Here is a 14,518-nt window from a genome sequence, read left to right as displayed (position 1 = left end):
TATTTATTAATTATTATTTCATTTTATCCCATGATATTAAACCTATCCTGAATAATCGAGTTGAATTGATATTTAATTAACTTAATAAATAAATTTATTATCAAGTCGATCAAAACTTAATTTAATATTCTTTAAAATAATATTATTTTAATTTTTTTAAATATTATTTTAGATTAATCATCTCGTCCATAATTCAACTTGTAGTTAGATTAATTTTGAGTTAGGTTTACTAATTATTATTTTATTAGTTTCTTTCTTTTTTATGTTTTTCAATATTAAGGAGTTTATACATTAGCTTTGTTCACACTCTAGGTTGACATTGGAGCTGAAATCTCTCTCTCTCTCTCTCTATGAGGTGGTGAAATAGCTCTCACGCATCAGATTGCTCCATCTCCACTCAACCCTAACTAGCCATGATTAATATTTGATTTCTTTCTCACTCTCTCTCTTTTTTTAAAATTTTTTTTGAATATTTAAAACTTATTTCAAGAAGAAAAACATGCCTTTAGACGGAGTAAAAAGGACCCTGAAACTACATTTATTGTCCTACAAGTTTTCATAAGCATCCCATTTACATAAGCACACCACCAAACTTAAGATCCAAGCAACCCTAAAATTTTCCTTCTTTGCAACATACTACTACTACTGCATTTTTGGAAATTACACCATATTTTGATTTTTTAGGTATACCTTTCTCTCTCTCTCTCTCTCTCTCCTGAGAAAGGACAAAGAGGTGGTAGGGGGGAGGGTAGAGGAGAGGAGGGGAGAGTGTGCATGTTGTCTCATGCAAAAGTGGAGGAGAATTTAATTCCTTCCCTACCCTAAAGATCAAGAGCTATCTATGTCTTGAAGAAAGACAATACATGCTTTAGAAGGAGACAAATTGCTTTTCCTTCTTTTCTTTTAAGCCCTTCGTGTCTCTCTTCCACACACACACACGCATCATACATAATCTTTGTCTATTTTGGAGTAGCAGTTGTCGAGGGGGAGAGAAAGAAAGAAAGGTGTGGAATATATGGGCATAAGAGGAAACCAAAGGAAATGACTTGGTGCAATGACTGCAACGATGTGCAAACAATTGAAAGAAGCTCACCTCCACCCTGTAATGCAAGTGTTATTGTTCAAAGACACAAAGAATGCTTGATTCGAAGTTGCCCTTCATGTGGGCACCAAATCAAATGCCAAGACCAGGTTTTTTGTTTTTAAATAATTTCTTTACATGTAGTTTTGTGTAATACTTAGTTGGTGATATATATATTGTTTGCAGGCAAGAATCCCTGACTTGCCAGGGCTACCGGCCGGAGTGAAGTTTGATCCGACTGATCAAGAGCTGCTTGAGCATTTGGAGGGGAAGGTGAAGTCTGATATCCGCAAGGTTCACCCTCTAATTGATGAGTTCATCCCTACAATCGATGGAGAGAATGGGATTTGCTATACACACCCAGAAAAATTACCAGGTTAACATTCCTTCAGGAATACAACATTTTTTAGCTAGCTCGATCGTTCATGATGAGATCCAACTTAATTGACATGCTATCTTAAGTGCTTGCGCGCATGAAACATGAGAGATAAGGTCAATTATCATTAGGTCCTCTGTTGTTTAAAAGCCTATCCCGTCAGGCTAGCTAGAGGAGGAAAATCATGATATAAATCCAACTACACAACAATACTCTATCACTGAAAAATCTTGAATCATAGTAGACTGGTTAACCTGTTCTTCTCTTTTGAGGCACCCATCAAAACTAAACGTTAGTGCTGTATAGATTTATTTTCCGTGAGATCCTATAAGAAACCCACCACCTAACCCTTGTACGTATATTTGTTAGCATTTGGCATTAGACATGAAGAAACCACCCAACCAACCCTAGAAATACAAGCTATATATAATTCCTAGAAGGATATTAGCTTCCCAATAATGGAACGTCATAGCTTGATTAGGTGCAACCAATTACATTTTCCTCACGCATGCATGTTAATTATATTGATGATATTGGTCTTTTGTCACCGTGCAGGTGTGAGCAAAGATGGGCTAATTCGCCACTTCTTCCATCGGCCATCAAAGGCATACACGACTGGAACAAGAAAGAGAAGAAAGGTCCACACGGACACAGAAGGTGGTGAGACGAGATGGCACAAAACAGGCAAGACTAGACCGGTTCTTGTTGGTGGAAAAGTGAAAGGGTACAAGAAGATACTGGTGCTTTATACCAACTATGGGAAGCAAAGGAAGCCGGAGAAAACAAATTGGGTGATGCATCAATACCATCTTGGAAACAATGAAGAAGAGAAAGATGGAGAGCTTGTTGTTTCAAAAGTTTTCTACCAAACACAACCTAGACAATGTGGTTCTCTCATCAAGGATTCTGTTTATGTTCCTTCAAAATTAAAGGTACAATGTAGTGGGCATGAGGGCTCTAACCTTAAGAATAGTACCACACTTGAGTACTATCACCCTTCTTCTTTTATATCCTTTGACCAAAGTGGACAGAATAGATCAACAAACCCTAACCCTCCTCAACAGCTACTCTCCCATTTTGCAGTTCATGATGGATCTTCTTTTATCCCCTGAAAAATAAAGCAATGGGAGTCTATGGCTGCATGATATGGTGGCCTATGTAGCAAAATATATAGACCTTCCAAGCTCCAATCTCTGAGCACTGGTGAAATAAATTAATATCTATATGTATATATATATGAACTTAGGAGAGGCCAAAAGGCAGAATACATTGAGAAGAATAACTATCTTTGGCAAAGAACTAGGAGCCAGATTCTTGAGGGTTAGAGAATTGAAGAATATTTCGGCAATATTAATTCCTTTCTTCTTCCTTTTCACTTTCTTTATTAATTCATGCTTTGTACACTGTGACAAAGATGTAAATTTCACATGGGTTCTAACCCTTTTTAATTTCTATGAGAGAATGTTAACTTTGGACCTGTACAAAGATGATGATATATTCTGACAGGATTTGTTTCGTACTTTGTCCTGTAAAACCTCTGTAATGATTACTCCTCATCTAAGAATGTAGCTCTCTTTCTCTCCCATGTTGCCTCGTGAAGTATTTGTTAACTATGCCTTCACAAATTTTGAGCAAACTGTAAAATCTGGAGCTAGTCTGATCATGTTAGCACATTGAACACAGCTTGCTCAATTTTAATACAGAACTCATGGTCCCTTTCGTTTTTCGATATTTACAAACAGTGAGGTATTCATGGATCCTTTTGATATAACATGGGATTCGCGATCACATGGTCCTTTGATTGACAAGAATTAATCCATCTTTTTTCGGGAAAATACTTCATGTTTGATGGGCCATAGAAATCATTTTACACAAACCATCCGAGGTGACTTGAATCCAAAGCCTCCCTAGATTTCTAAGTCCTTACCAGTTACCACTAATGTGTGAGCATTTTGACGTAGAAAAAAAAAATCATGTTACTGTTTCCCATTTCCATGGCCATAGCATCCTTAAGCAAGCTAGTTTCGTGCATCAAAGCCTGGCCTAGTTTATGCATAACATGTCACCATCGTTTTTTAGCAAAGAGAGTTATGGAAAAACTTCACCTAATCGTTCTCTGTAGCAATCAAGTGACCTAAGTTGATAAATTTGATGAACTTGCCTGGCTCTCGAAGGGATCGAAGTTCCAATTTCATTGCACTAGCAATGGGAGCTTTAGGTAAGACAAGCCGACAACTGTGTGGCTAATTACAGTATTAACAGACAACATGTCAAAGGACTTCACTAGTCCAACTTCAAGCGGAATTAATAAGCCTTTCTAACTTCCTCTATACAGATAAGAACCATTCTTTTAGTCAAAACCCAAAAAAAAAAATGTTACTTCTTCAGGACAAGTCTTTTGTATAGAGTATAGACATCTTTCTTCTTGGAGCTCTTCAGCGCAAGCAAATCTCCACCAAAACCAAGTTCAGTGAGCTCCTGCTGCATCTTCAGAACGGTTAACCTAACATAGGACCTTGAACCAGCCTTTCGATCTTCACTGTCTTCATTAGCCTTGACATTAGAATTCTCACCTTCTGTTGTCGTGCATTTTTGCAGGGTCAATTTTGGTTTTTTTGATTCCCTTGCTATTTCTTCATCAATATCCATATCCTGGACAGAATCCTGACCCGCACTCAGAACTTTCAGCCTTGAACGTTTACCCCAAGCAATGGTTTTCATCTCAGAACCCAATGCAGTTTCATTTGAATGGTCAGGAGATAACTCCACTTGTGGTGAAACTAGTTTTCCCTGCTGCAGTTCCGCATGTAAAGAAGGCCCATTTGCCATTATATTTTCCCCTAGCATTGAGCTTAATCTTTGTTCGCATTTCATTTTCGATGCCTCTAACTCTTGATCTCTCTCTTTAACCATAGCTTCTAGTAAAGCGACCCTAGATATAGCTTTGACTTCTGATATACGCAACCTGTCAACTTTACTGGTAAGATCCACCTTTTGTCTCTCCAAGTCTTCAATCTGCTTTTGTGCAGTTTCCATCTGGGCAAGTCTTTCTATTGCAAGCTGAGAAGCATCCCACTTAGAATTCTGAACAGCCAGTACATCTGATTGTGCTGTTTCAACAGACTTATTTGCCACCTTAACTTCCTCTGCTGTGACTTTACACCTTTCATTAGCTTCCTCAAACCTTTTTGACTCAGTGAGGTACTTCTGCTCCATTTGGGTTCCGTCCTGTACCAGTATCTGAGCTTGCATCTCCAATGCATGAGCAACAGTTTTGACAGACTCGTACTTATCAGTCAAGTTCTTGAGTTGAAGCTTCAGAGCTGATAATTGCACCTCATATTTGTCCATCTTTTCTTGAGCACTCTATGAAGCATCCAAAATACATGTGAAAAGATTAAAAAAATATATACTGTTTTCTCCAAGCTTCTTGAATTTGAAGGCTACTATATGACAGCGATCAGCAAATGATTAAGGTATATGACAGCAATCAGCAAATGATTAAGGTTTTAGAGCAGACCTTCAAGTCCAAATTCAAAGCGGTTATTTTCTGCCCAGCCTCCTCAAGCTTTGCTATCTTGACCTTAATTTCCTTGTCCTGCTGTTTTAAAACTCAAGGAAAGTTGTAAAGGTTTGTAAATAATGTATCAGCAAAATAAGCAAAAGCATTGTTGGAAAAGTAATCCCTAAAAAAATTTCAAATATCTAAAATATCCTCTTGTCTTTTCTGTTGAATTCAAGTTTTACAGTTACAATCCTCTAAATTCTAAGGCCAAGCCCAAGTATTATCCTATCTTTAGGACAAGTGTCTGTCGTTCTCTGGCTTCTTCTCTCTTTCATCTTCTGTAGTTTTACAGGACATTAGTTGTGTGTATTTAAAAGCAGATGGTCTATGTTATGTAGTGTGAAAATTATAATATAGCTCACATGCAATGCAAATTCATAAACAGCTACTAAATATGAAATAAATGCTAGCAGATACACACAGATAGACTACTATTTCTACAACCAATATGGCTTTTTTTATCAGCTTAAGAGGATGCTGTATTCCCAAACCAATCAAGATGTGGATGCAGCGTTTCCTCTTGTCTATATGGATGGATTTAATATGGATACACTTGTATATATCGTACTAATACAAAAACATATATATTTGTGAGTGGAGAGAGGGAGAGCATCACCTTTTCTGCCAAGCTATCGCATAACTCAGCACTCAGAGCTTCTTCTCTGTAGTTTAAATCCTCAATTGGATATTCCAACGGTACATTTTCCTTCTCTATTTTAGCCTTGGATTCATTAACTGCAATAACATACTTCTCTTTCCATTCATCGGCCTTTTTCCATGCTAACTGAGTTTGTCCATGAGAAGCAGCAAGTCTTGCTTCTGCTTCATGAGCCCCTGACATGGTTCCCACCTTAACTTGGTCTTTAACTGCCTTCTTATTCCATGTCTCTTCATATTTTCTCCTCCATTCCAAGGATTCCTGCTTTGCAGAATCCAGCATTTCAAGTGAACTAGAATACCTCTCCTCCAATGAGCTGCATTTCCTCTCCAGATCAGTTATACGGCCCTTGTAACATTCAGAGACCTTATTCAAGTCATTTATAGCATCTTCATAACTCTTTCGATATTCTGTTTTGAATTTCTCACTTGCTTCCAACTTCTTATGAAGCATTTGCATCTTATCTTCCATTGAGCAGCATTTCAAGATAAGGACATTTTTGTCTGATGAAGCTTCATCAATCAGCTTCTTAGCATGATGGAGAATAGGACCCTGCAAACTGAATAACAACTCCAGACATAAGCTGGGACACATGAAAATGTTCTGTAAGAGGTTTCATAGTTTAGAAAAAAGGTTGGCATATGCCAGAGCCTTTGGATAACTAGATAGCTTATAAATATGGAAGACAAAATCCTCAAGCCTAAAGATTTGCAGCTAGATCAATTACATCAGCTTATATATTGAAGGAGTGGGTGCAAATTGCATTTCAAATAGAGAGGAGTTCACCATGTCCCAAACATCTCATGCAAGGGTGATGATATTCGACCATCCTTTTTTATCCCTTCCTTCAAAGGATTATGGAAACCATTATTTGTTGAGCCTGGATAAGACCTCAGGTCACAACACTACATTCAATTCACAGGGGTATTTGCAAGGTAATCATCCCGTACAGGGAATTTTACTCACAAGAGTAAATGGGCAAGATTATAAGCATTGGTGTACTACTTGCTGAAAAGTGAAAATCAACATAAACAAACCTCTGTTGTAAGAAGGATGACAACTTCTGCCATTTTGCCGGACCATGAACTGATGCTTCATACTCAGATAGAAGACTGTCAAGAACCTAAGCAATATAATCTCTGGTTATTATTCATATATATAATTCATATAAATCTACTCACTGCCACCTATAACGTATTTAGATTAAGAATTTGCATAGTCAAAACAAACAACTTCACAAACAGAAAATAAGGGAAATTCATAGACTGATAAAAGAAATGCGTTGCAGTGCTTTTGAAGTACAAAGAATCATTATCCCTTATTATGCAATTGCCAGTAATAGAAGGAATCTTGTGCTGCACAAATGAAAACACTGGTTCCAGAAAAGGATTTCTTTCTGCCCATCTTCCTTTGTTTATTTTCTATAGTTTGTCAGGAAGGTGAAAAGCACCTGAATCATGTATCTAACCCCTGTCTGTCAGTTAAAAATGGAATTTTATGTCATGGGCAAAGCACACGAAATGCTTAAAAGTTACACTAATCATGATAACACAAAACACAGAAGAAACCCTTAAGATATTTCCAATGCCTTGGGGACTTGTAGAAATTGAAGAACTTTAGTTAAGTGAACAGAATGCAGGAATTATATGAGAACTTCAAAATAAATAAATGCAGAAGACTGCTAATTCACATACTATGACAACTCTTTCAATTTTTGCATCATCAACTTGACAAGCTGCTTTCAGCTTCCGTTCCATGTTTTGTATAGCATTTAAACATTGTATATCTGCCTCTATAAATGCATTTCTTTTATAATCCTGCATCAATAGCACCACAATCAGATTTCATCTGTCTTATAACCACAAGGATAGGCAGTGCCATAACAATTGCAAACTAAGATTCTGCACTTTTAGTGGAGCAGCTATGCACTTGAAAGTAAGTTATTTTCATCCCATTGAGCCATTTAGGGTACAAACTAGAGAGCAGCATCATAAACTTCCCATACTCAAAGAAGACCGGAGGCATATAGATCTGACATGAGTGTTATCAACAAGTTATACCTAACTGACTGCTCTTGTTAAACAAAAGGCACAAGGCAATATTATTTCCCCTGGATGGATCCTTCCGGAAGTAAAGATGTTTGATAAAAATTAACTATTTAGGATTCTATTATTAGCTTTTCAATCCTAGTACAGCAAAAATTTTAATAAACATTTTGTTTAGGTTTTTCTTTTTTTATGCCTAGTTTGCATGTCCTTTTCTCATTTGAATTTAGTGACATTGAAAACATTCTCTTGGTTCTTGTGCGATTAGGCTTTTAGATGTCTGGAAAACCTTTGTAACTACAATAGGATGGGGACCATTGCTTGGTCCAGTGCTAAAAGTTTTGGATTTGGGTAAGGTTGCAAGGACAGGCATGAGAGAGTTCTATGCATTTCTCATTGATTTTTAAGGAAGTTCAATACACACCTCAAATGCCTTTTTACAGAAATTCTGAAGAAGCACTTCATATTTTTGTCTAGCAGAGCCAACTCCGACAGCACTAGCATTATACACAGAAATTGACTTCTGAACTGCTTCATCATGCACTTCTCGTAGGGAAACCTAAAGTTAATGAATTACAAAGAAATCATAACAACAATAAATAAGCGATAATAAAATCAAAACTTTTTTCCTTACTTCATCAGCAGGCTTTGTGCGATCAAAAGCAGACATATAAACTTCAATGGCTGTATCGAATGCCTTTTGGCATTCTGATTCTTCTACATTCTGAAAAGGAATTTAAAATATTAATAACATCTGCACCAAGAAGACCTTTCTTCCAATTTTCAAGCTATTCACTCATCGAGTGTATATTGAGTTGAGCTGGTCCTCCCATTTCGTGGCAAAAATTAGTTAGTAGAATCTTAACCTAGGTATATGTTTTAAAAGTCAAGTTAGCATAGAACTGATAAACCATGTTTAGAAAAATACCATCCTTGATAGTTGCAAAATGACACTTTGTTAAGTATTCTGCATCTGGTATAAAGTCATCTAGTATACTAGATGGTTTAAACTAGATAGAGAGACAAAGCTGTCCTTGTGTCTTATTGACTAGGCCCCACTTCTTCTTGCCTGCAATTTTTAAATTTAAACCCTTCCAAGCAATTTTTACTCAAGGCAAAAATCACCATGTCTCCTTCAACCACATGACAGACAAATGAGCTGATTTTTTAATCATCTGGTTCATGCCACTTGGTATACCAGACAATCAACTCTGCATATTTTGAGTTTGCCTTCCATTTTGCTCTCAACAGCTAGTTTTATCCTTCCGCTATAAAAAGGCAACTCTTACACCTTTAAATGGTGATGCAGTCCTAACCTTTCTATAATTTGAATCCACTTTGAGCTAATTCTCTTACACCATTCATTGATTGAATTTTTCACATTTCCTTAAGAATTGGATCATCCTTAACTAAAGACTTGGGCTTTTAACTTAAACATTCTGTTGAGCGTTTGTGAATTTGAGAACTTGTTTTTCTTGAGTGAAAAATTTGTTAAAATGTAACTGGCACTTAAAACCATTGGGGATTTGGTTGACAGATTTCAGAAGAGCTAGAGAATGAGAGGTATAAATCTTTAGCCTTGTAAAAATATTTGGTATTGTAAAAGGGGGTGTCACCCTTGAAGGAGGCTAATTGAGTGATAGTAAAAGCACCAGCTTACTACTTGAGGAGTGGAGGCAGTTCGTGCCAAAATACTATAAATATTCGAGTAACCTCTCTTGCTCTACTCTTTTCATAATTACTTGTTACTTCTGTTGTGATTGAATATTTGGTTGAAATAAGCTAGTTTGTTTTTTGTTGTGATTAATCCAAAAAGATATGAAAACTAGCTTTAGTTTAGAACACCTAATTTATCCCCTAACACCACAAAATATATAGAAATGGAATCTAAACCAGCCACTAACCTGCCACGAGGAAGATATTGTAGGAACAGCCCCTCTGTTAAGAGCATCCAGAAAGGATTTTGTAATACCAGCAAGAATAGGTCCTGTCATAACAGTGCCTCCAACTTGCTTAGGCTTAGTCCTTTCAAAAACAAATTTTGCCAACATATTGAGCCCCGATAGAAATTCTGGCCTAAACTTGTCCAGCTAGACATGAAACATGTTAAGGTATCAGATGATAAAAAAGGATAGGCTCATCAAGTTCTTAATCTTCAGACAGGAATATAAAAATAGATCAAAAAGTTACACTAACCAAAACTCGATCAAGATGTTGCAGGTCAGCTTCATTGTTCAAAGGGCTGACAAGAGTAAAGCACTCTTGATTTGGAAAAAGAGCTCGAATAGACTCACGAATCTGGAATTATTACCCATATAAATCAGCAAATCTGTGGGCATAAAAAACCAACCAATTGCTCAAATGAAATGAAAAAACATCAAAGATGAACATCCTAGAACTAATTAATTCCACAAAGTATGCTTGGTTTCTTTACCATATTGGATTTAGCTTCAAATGAACAAGCAGTTTGGATTTAAAAGGAAAAAGGTATGGAAAATGTATTGGTTCAGCATAAGGGTACAAATAATTTTGAAAAAAAAAGATCCACGAGACCAGTTCTGCAGCATAAATCATTAGGACTTGTAATTATCATTAGCAACTTTTCAGGTTCAATATACTTAATGAGATTGTTGCAACAGAAAACAAATGGATTTGCTATAATCAGTGTTTGTCAAGGTGAAACAAAGAGAGGGATTCCAAAAGGTGATGCACAATTGAGGCATGCTTTTTTCCAGCCAAAAAGAGAGCAGGTCCATGTCGAAAGTTGTGTCCAGTGCCCAAGTTCCCAGAAAGGTATTAGCACATCATCCATTAATGTTTCTTTGCAACAAACTAATTAATTCTACCTGTCAACTTATTTTTATATTATACGTAATACTTTGTTCCAAGAGTTTGAGCAAGCAGTGACAACAACTCATTACAATTTGCTATTGTATCCAAGTTCCCAGATTGTTGCTTTTTAAAGAGTTCTAGTCATCTCAAACTACAGTAAGATCAAGCCATGCAAATACCTTGTTTCTAGCAGCTACATCCTTTCTACTACCCAGCACTGGTCTCAAGGCCAGCTCTAGGTAGTTGCAGGGTGTTATTTTTGTATTATCCTCTTTCAAATCCAAGTAGAAGTCCTGAAAGTAGCATTTCAAAAGGCTGGTTAAATTAAACGTAATTTGAAAAATAATGTTTTTAGGCTTCCAAGGTAAGGGAAACTTATGGTCGATGAATTCAAAATATATAATTCAGGATCATTCATGGAACTATTCACAAGAAATGCATAAAATTTAAATATGATGTCTAAAAGATCACCCTCAAAAGCCAAACAAAGACAGGGGAGAAGTGCCCAAGATCAGAGACAGTGTCTTTTTCTCCAGAAGCTTTGACATGAATATGCTTGGTCATTTCAGAGACCAGAGAGAGACAATCGAGTGCAGCTTCATCTATAACCCCCATCTGAAAATAATAATAAAATGATGGACCAAAATAAGCAGGATATCTACGGTTGGGAATAGATGGCACAGAAAACAAGCAAAAGGTTAACCACACACCAGCAGAAGTTACTGCAAACCAAGTTAACAAGGGCTTTGGTTCAAATAGCCTAACCTGGTTGTAAACAAACAAACTTGATAAGAGGATGGCCAAGGAGAATATCTGGGCGCTGTACGTCCCCTGTCAAAAGGAAGCGATTGGAAAATAAATAACATTACTATAACAATCACCAAAAATATTTGGTTGAGAAGTGGGGGTGGGATAGTGATACAGATAACTGTACAAATTATTAACCAGCTTATTTGCCAATACTAAGACAACCACAACTGGCTGATGATGCACGCAATGCATCACACTTCATTTGCATACAATCCACATCAACCAAGTGAGATGAAAATTATGATTGATGCATCTGCCGAAACATAAAATTACAAGCCAAAGAGAAACTTCACTGTTTGACCATAAGCATCAATCCCTTCACAGTCCAGCAGTACAAGACTGTATTCAGTTCCATCCAACGCAGCTCTCTTCAAAGGTTCACTCCATATCCAAATCCCTTTAGTGCAAGGTCGATGGGTTGACCCAACTTGAAATCCAGTGCTCCTACCAAGAAGCTATAGCAAGTTCCCGCAAGTTAAACATTTGAGAATTACGTTCAGTTCACATTCTTCAAAGATGATATTCAATATAACAGAAATGCCTTCACCAAAACTCCAAAAAAAATCCAAACATCTGTTCATTTATTGCAGGATAATACAAGGAACAATAAAGGAAAACACTGAGATGGCTTTTACACCAAAAAGAAAAGAAAAAATTAATTGCAAGCATCCATCTTTCCTTTCCCTGACATAGTAGTACTTCACCCCCACCACCCAAAAATGCCTAAAATCATGATCACCTCTTACAAGTACATGATCATCACCACCAAACAAGCCCAAAACTCTCCTAACCCCAAAAATCTACCAAAAAACAGAGCATCAAGTGTTATACTAGCAATACTCAAGAACCCCACAAGTCATACATTATCCCATACACAACATGCAAAAACCCCAAAACAAAAAAAATAAAAACAAAAAAAACAAACTTTACAAAAACCCAGTAGCCAAAAGAAGTACTTTTGATGATTTTATTAGTCATTTTTCCTTTTGGACTAGAACAACAGATGACCATGAAAGTTTCCATTTGGGTTTAATTTACCTGGTTCAAAAGGAAGCTTTTACCCTGCCTTGCACGCCCACAAACAGAAACAACACCAATGGGTCCTTTAATTTGCATAAGAGCATCAACGGCATCTGGGTGCACTTTAAAGTTGCCACTTTCATCATAGTAAATGAATTTTATTGGTCTTCCTGCATTGCTTGGCTCTGCATTGTTGGTGTTTTTGCTATCCTTTTCTGGAAAAGAGACCGGGTTTCTCATCTTTTGCATCATTCTCTTGCAGTGTTTTTTGTTCTCCAAATGTTGTTGTGGGTTTTACAGCAGTGGGTTTCGGTCATTGATGGTGGTTTGTTTATTTGGTGGGTTTTAAAGAGAGTGAGAGCTTTAAAATATAGAGAGATGCTGAAAGGCTCATCTGCTTCTATGAGTTTTCTTAATTTGCAAGGAAGGTTTTTCTGAAAATTATTATTTTTTTACATTTTTTATATTTATTGCCTTTTCCAACTTGAGAACATATTTCTTGAACCCGTCAAGGTTCTGGGTCATTAAACAATAAATAAATACCTTAACAAACTAACTTTTTTTTCCTTTGAAACTGTATGTATTAAACTTTTTACGTTCTATTCCAAAGTCGGCCTTTTGATCCAATCTAGTTCAACTTGGTTATGGTAAAGTTAATATCCTAATTATTCTAACTATTAACCCGGTTCATATTGAATCTTAAATAATTAAATTTCTAGACCAAATCATCATATTATATTAGATTATGTTTGTCAATCATGTTTCAAAAGATTGATAAAAAATGTCGCATCCTTACAGAGAAACACAGCGGAACAACGATCCTTAATTGATTTTTTATTTTATTTTTAATAAGGAAGTTACCACCTAATAAACCTAATTGATTTTTCAGAGATTCTAAAATAAATGAATGGTTGCGTAAAGGAAGACATTAGCACCCTAGTACGCTCTACTTAAGATAAGTTGCTTAATGTTTGATTCGTCTTATAATTGCTATGATGTTGATATTTTCTAATTCTATTAGTTTTTCTAAGATAAGTTTGCTATAATAAATAAACATGGACTCAAAGTCTAAAAAGAAAGAAACATTTAGTCAATATGGATTACACCCTTAGATATGTCTACATAGTACTTCAAGGAACCAATACGGATCTTTTGAAATCTGTGCTTGATTCAAACTAAATTTATTAAGATAGAAATTCAAGGAGATTTCACGTGCTTTAAAAGCTCATTTTTCCTTTGGTATTTTAAGAGTTTGTGACTCATAAATCGCAAGGAGGAGGGATAAAAATTTAGAAATCTAAGAAAATTTAGGGTACTTTAAAAGTTTATTTTTGCGTTAGTGTTTTATACTCTCACGGCTCGTAAACCGTGGAGTCAAAAATTAAAATGTTCTCAATTATAATCAAAGCTTCTTTCAAGGATATGTGATGATTTATTCTTCCTAAAAAGTTATTTTGGATATTCATCACTTAGGGTTTCTTTATCCAAATATTAACAGTGAATAATAACAAGTTATTTCTAATAATATTTTGGATATTCATCTCTTTGGAATTTTTTTATCCAAACATTAACGGTGAATAATAGATGAATTCTCCCCAGACTAAGATTTTTGTATTATTTAGAATATTGGTCAATACCCTTTGGAGTTTTACAAATATATTGTCAAATCCAGAAATACAAGAAAATAATTTTTGTTGTGTTTAAGAAATCCATGTGAAAACATATTTTTGAAACCTTGGTGTGTGTGTGTGTGTGTCTATATATATATATATATATATATATATATATATATAAAACATTGCGTCGAAATCCAGGTATTCTAAATATGAGATTGATATATATTTTTTTTACAATATAAAAAAAATTAGACTTTAAAATAAATATGTTAGAAAATAAATCTCTTTCTCTTTATTTTATTTTTTCAAAAAAAAAAGTAGGTCTAGCCAGGTCATTTGCAAAGGGTGCAATTAAAGTTTAATGAAAGTTGGCGAGTTACTGTTCAAGTGAATTAATTCACTTAAATACTAGAATCACAAAGGAAAATGTCATCAAAGAGACCTTATTACTATTTAAGTGAATTATAATTCACTTGAATAGTGCAAACATTAAAAAAAAATACATGCAAGAGGTG

The 14,518-nt window shown here is 35.7% G+C and overlaps 2 protein-coding genes and 1 long non-coding RNA gene across 5 annotated transcripts; 2 read left to right on the top strand and 1 right to left on the bottom strand.

The window, feature by feature from the left end:
• Positions 1–709: 709 nt before the first annotated feature.
• Positions 710–3,040, top strand: LOC105139028 (NAC domain-containing protein 8-like). The gene is made up of 3 exons (XM_011045326.1): positions 710–1,191; positions 1,268–1,457; positions 2,013–3,040. The coding sequence occupies exons 1-3, from the start codon at positions 1,042–1,044 to the stop codon at positions 2,567–2,569; spliced, it is 897 nt and encodes a 298-aa protein (XP_011043628.1). The 5' UTR covers positions 710–1,041; the 3' UTR covers positions 2,570–3,040.
• A 579-nt stretch (positions 3,041–3,619) lies between these two features.
• On the bottom strand, positions 3,620–12,729 carry LOC105139026 (interferon-induced guanylate-binding protein 2-like). 3 transcript variants are annotated; one of them, XM_011045323.1, is made up of 14 exons: positions 12,406–12,729; positions 11,661–11,822; positions 11,323–11,388; positions 11,029–11,172; positions 10,737–10,850; positions 9,922–10,023; positions 9,630–9,815; positions 8,360–8,449; positions 8,150–8,284; positions 7,375–7,497; positions 6,718–6,803; positions 5,639–6,239; positions 4,978–5,058; positions 3,620–4,823 (listed from the first exon to the last, which is right to left on the bottom strand). In XM_011045323.1, exons 1-14 carry the CDS (start codon positions 12,637–12,639, stop codon positions 3,834–3,836), a joined length of 3,114 nt encoding a protein of 1,037 aa, XP_011043625.1. In that variant the 5' UTR covers positions 12,640–12,729; the 3' UTR covers positions 3,620–3,833. The 3 variants fall into 3 exon arrangements, with proteins under 3 accessions (XP_011043625.1, XP_011043626.1, XP_011043627.1); XM_011045324.1 differs by having other exon boundaries at positions 4,978–5,055; XM_011045325.1 differs by lacking the exon at positions 7,375–7,497.
• On the top strand, positions 4,832–5,363 carry LOC105139025 (uncharacterized). The gene is made up of 2 exons (XR_844904.1): positions 4,832–4,933; positions 4,964–5,363. It is a non-coding gene; the product is annotated as an uncharacterized LOC105139025 (long non-coding RNA).
• Positions 12,730–14,518: the final 1,789 nt, after the last annotated feature.

The sequence above is a fragment of the Populus euphratica genome, unplaced genomic scaffold (assembly GCF_000495115.2).
Source record: "Populus euphratica unplaced genomic scaffold, PopEup_1.0 scaffold226.1, whole genome shotgun sequence".
Taxonomy (NCBI): domain Eukaryota; kingdom Viridiplantae; phylum Streptophyta; class Magnoliopsida; order Malpighiales; family Salicaceae; genus Populus; species Populus euphratica.
The sequence above is the reverse complement of the archived record's forward strand: the minus strand, read 5'-3'. Positions and strand labels throughout refer to the sequence as shown.

Bases quoted from the DNA above. Each gene is read 5' to 3' on its own strand.
- LOC105139028 (XM_011045326.1), top strand. From the start codon at position 1,042: ATGACTTGGTGCAATGACTGCAACGATGTGCAAACAATTGAAAGAAGC. The intron at 1,192-1,267 runs GTTTTTTGTTTT...TATTGTTTGCAG, and splicing joins AAATCAAATGCCAAGACCAG to GCAAGAATCCCTGACTTGCC. The intron at 1,458-2,012 runs GTTAACATTCCT...GTCACCGTGCAG, and splicing joins ACACCCAGAAAAATTACCAG to GTGTGAGCAAAGATGGGCTA.
- LOC105139026 (XM_011045323.1), bottom strand. From the start codon at position 12,639: ATGATGCAAAAGATGAGAAACCCGGTCTCTTTTCCAGAAAAGGATAGC. The intron at 11,173-11,322 runs GTTAGGCTATTT...TATTATTTTCAG, and splicing joins GTTTGTTTGTTTACAACCAG to ATGGGGGTTATAGATGAAGC. The intron at 8,285-8,359 runs GTAAGGAAAAAA...CATTAACTTTAG, and splicing joins GCACAAAGCCTGCTGATGAA to GTTTCCCTACGAGAAGTGCA.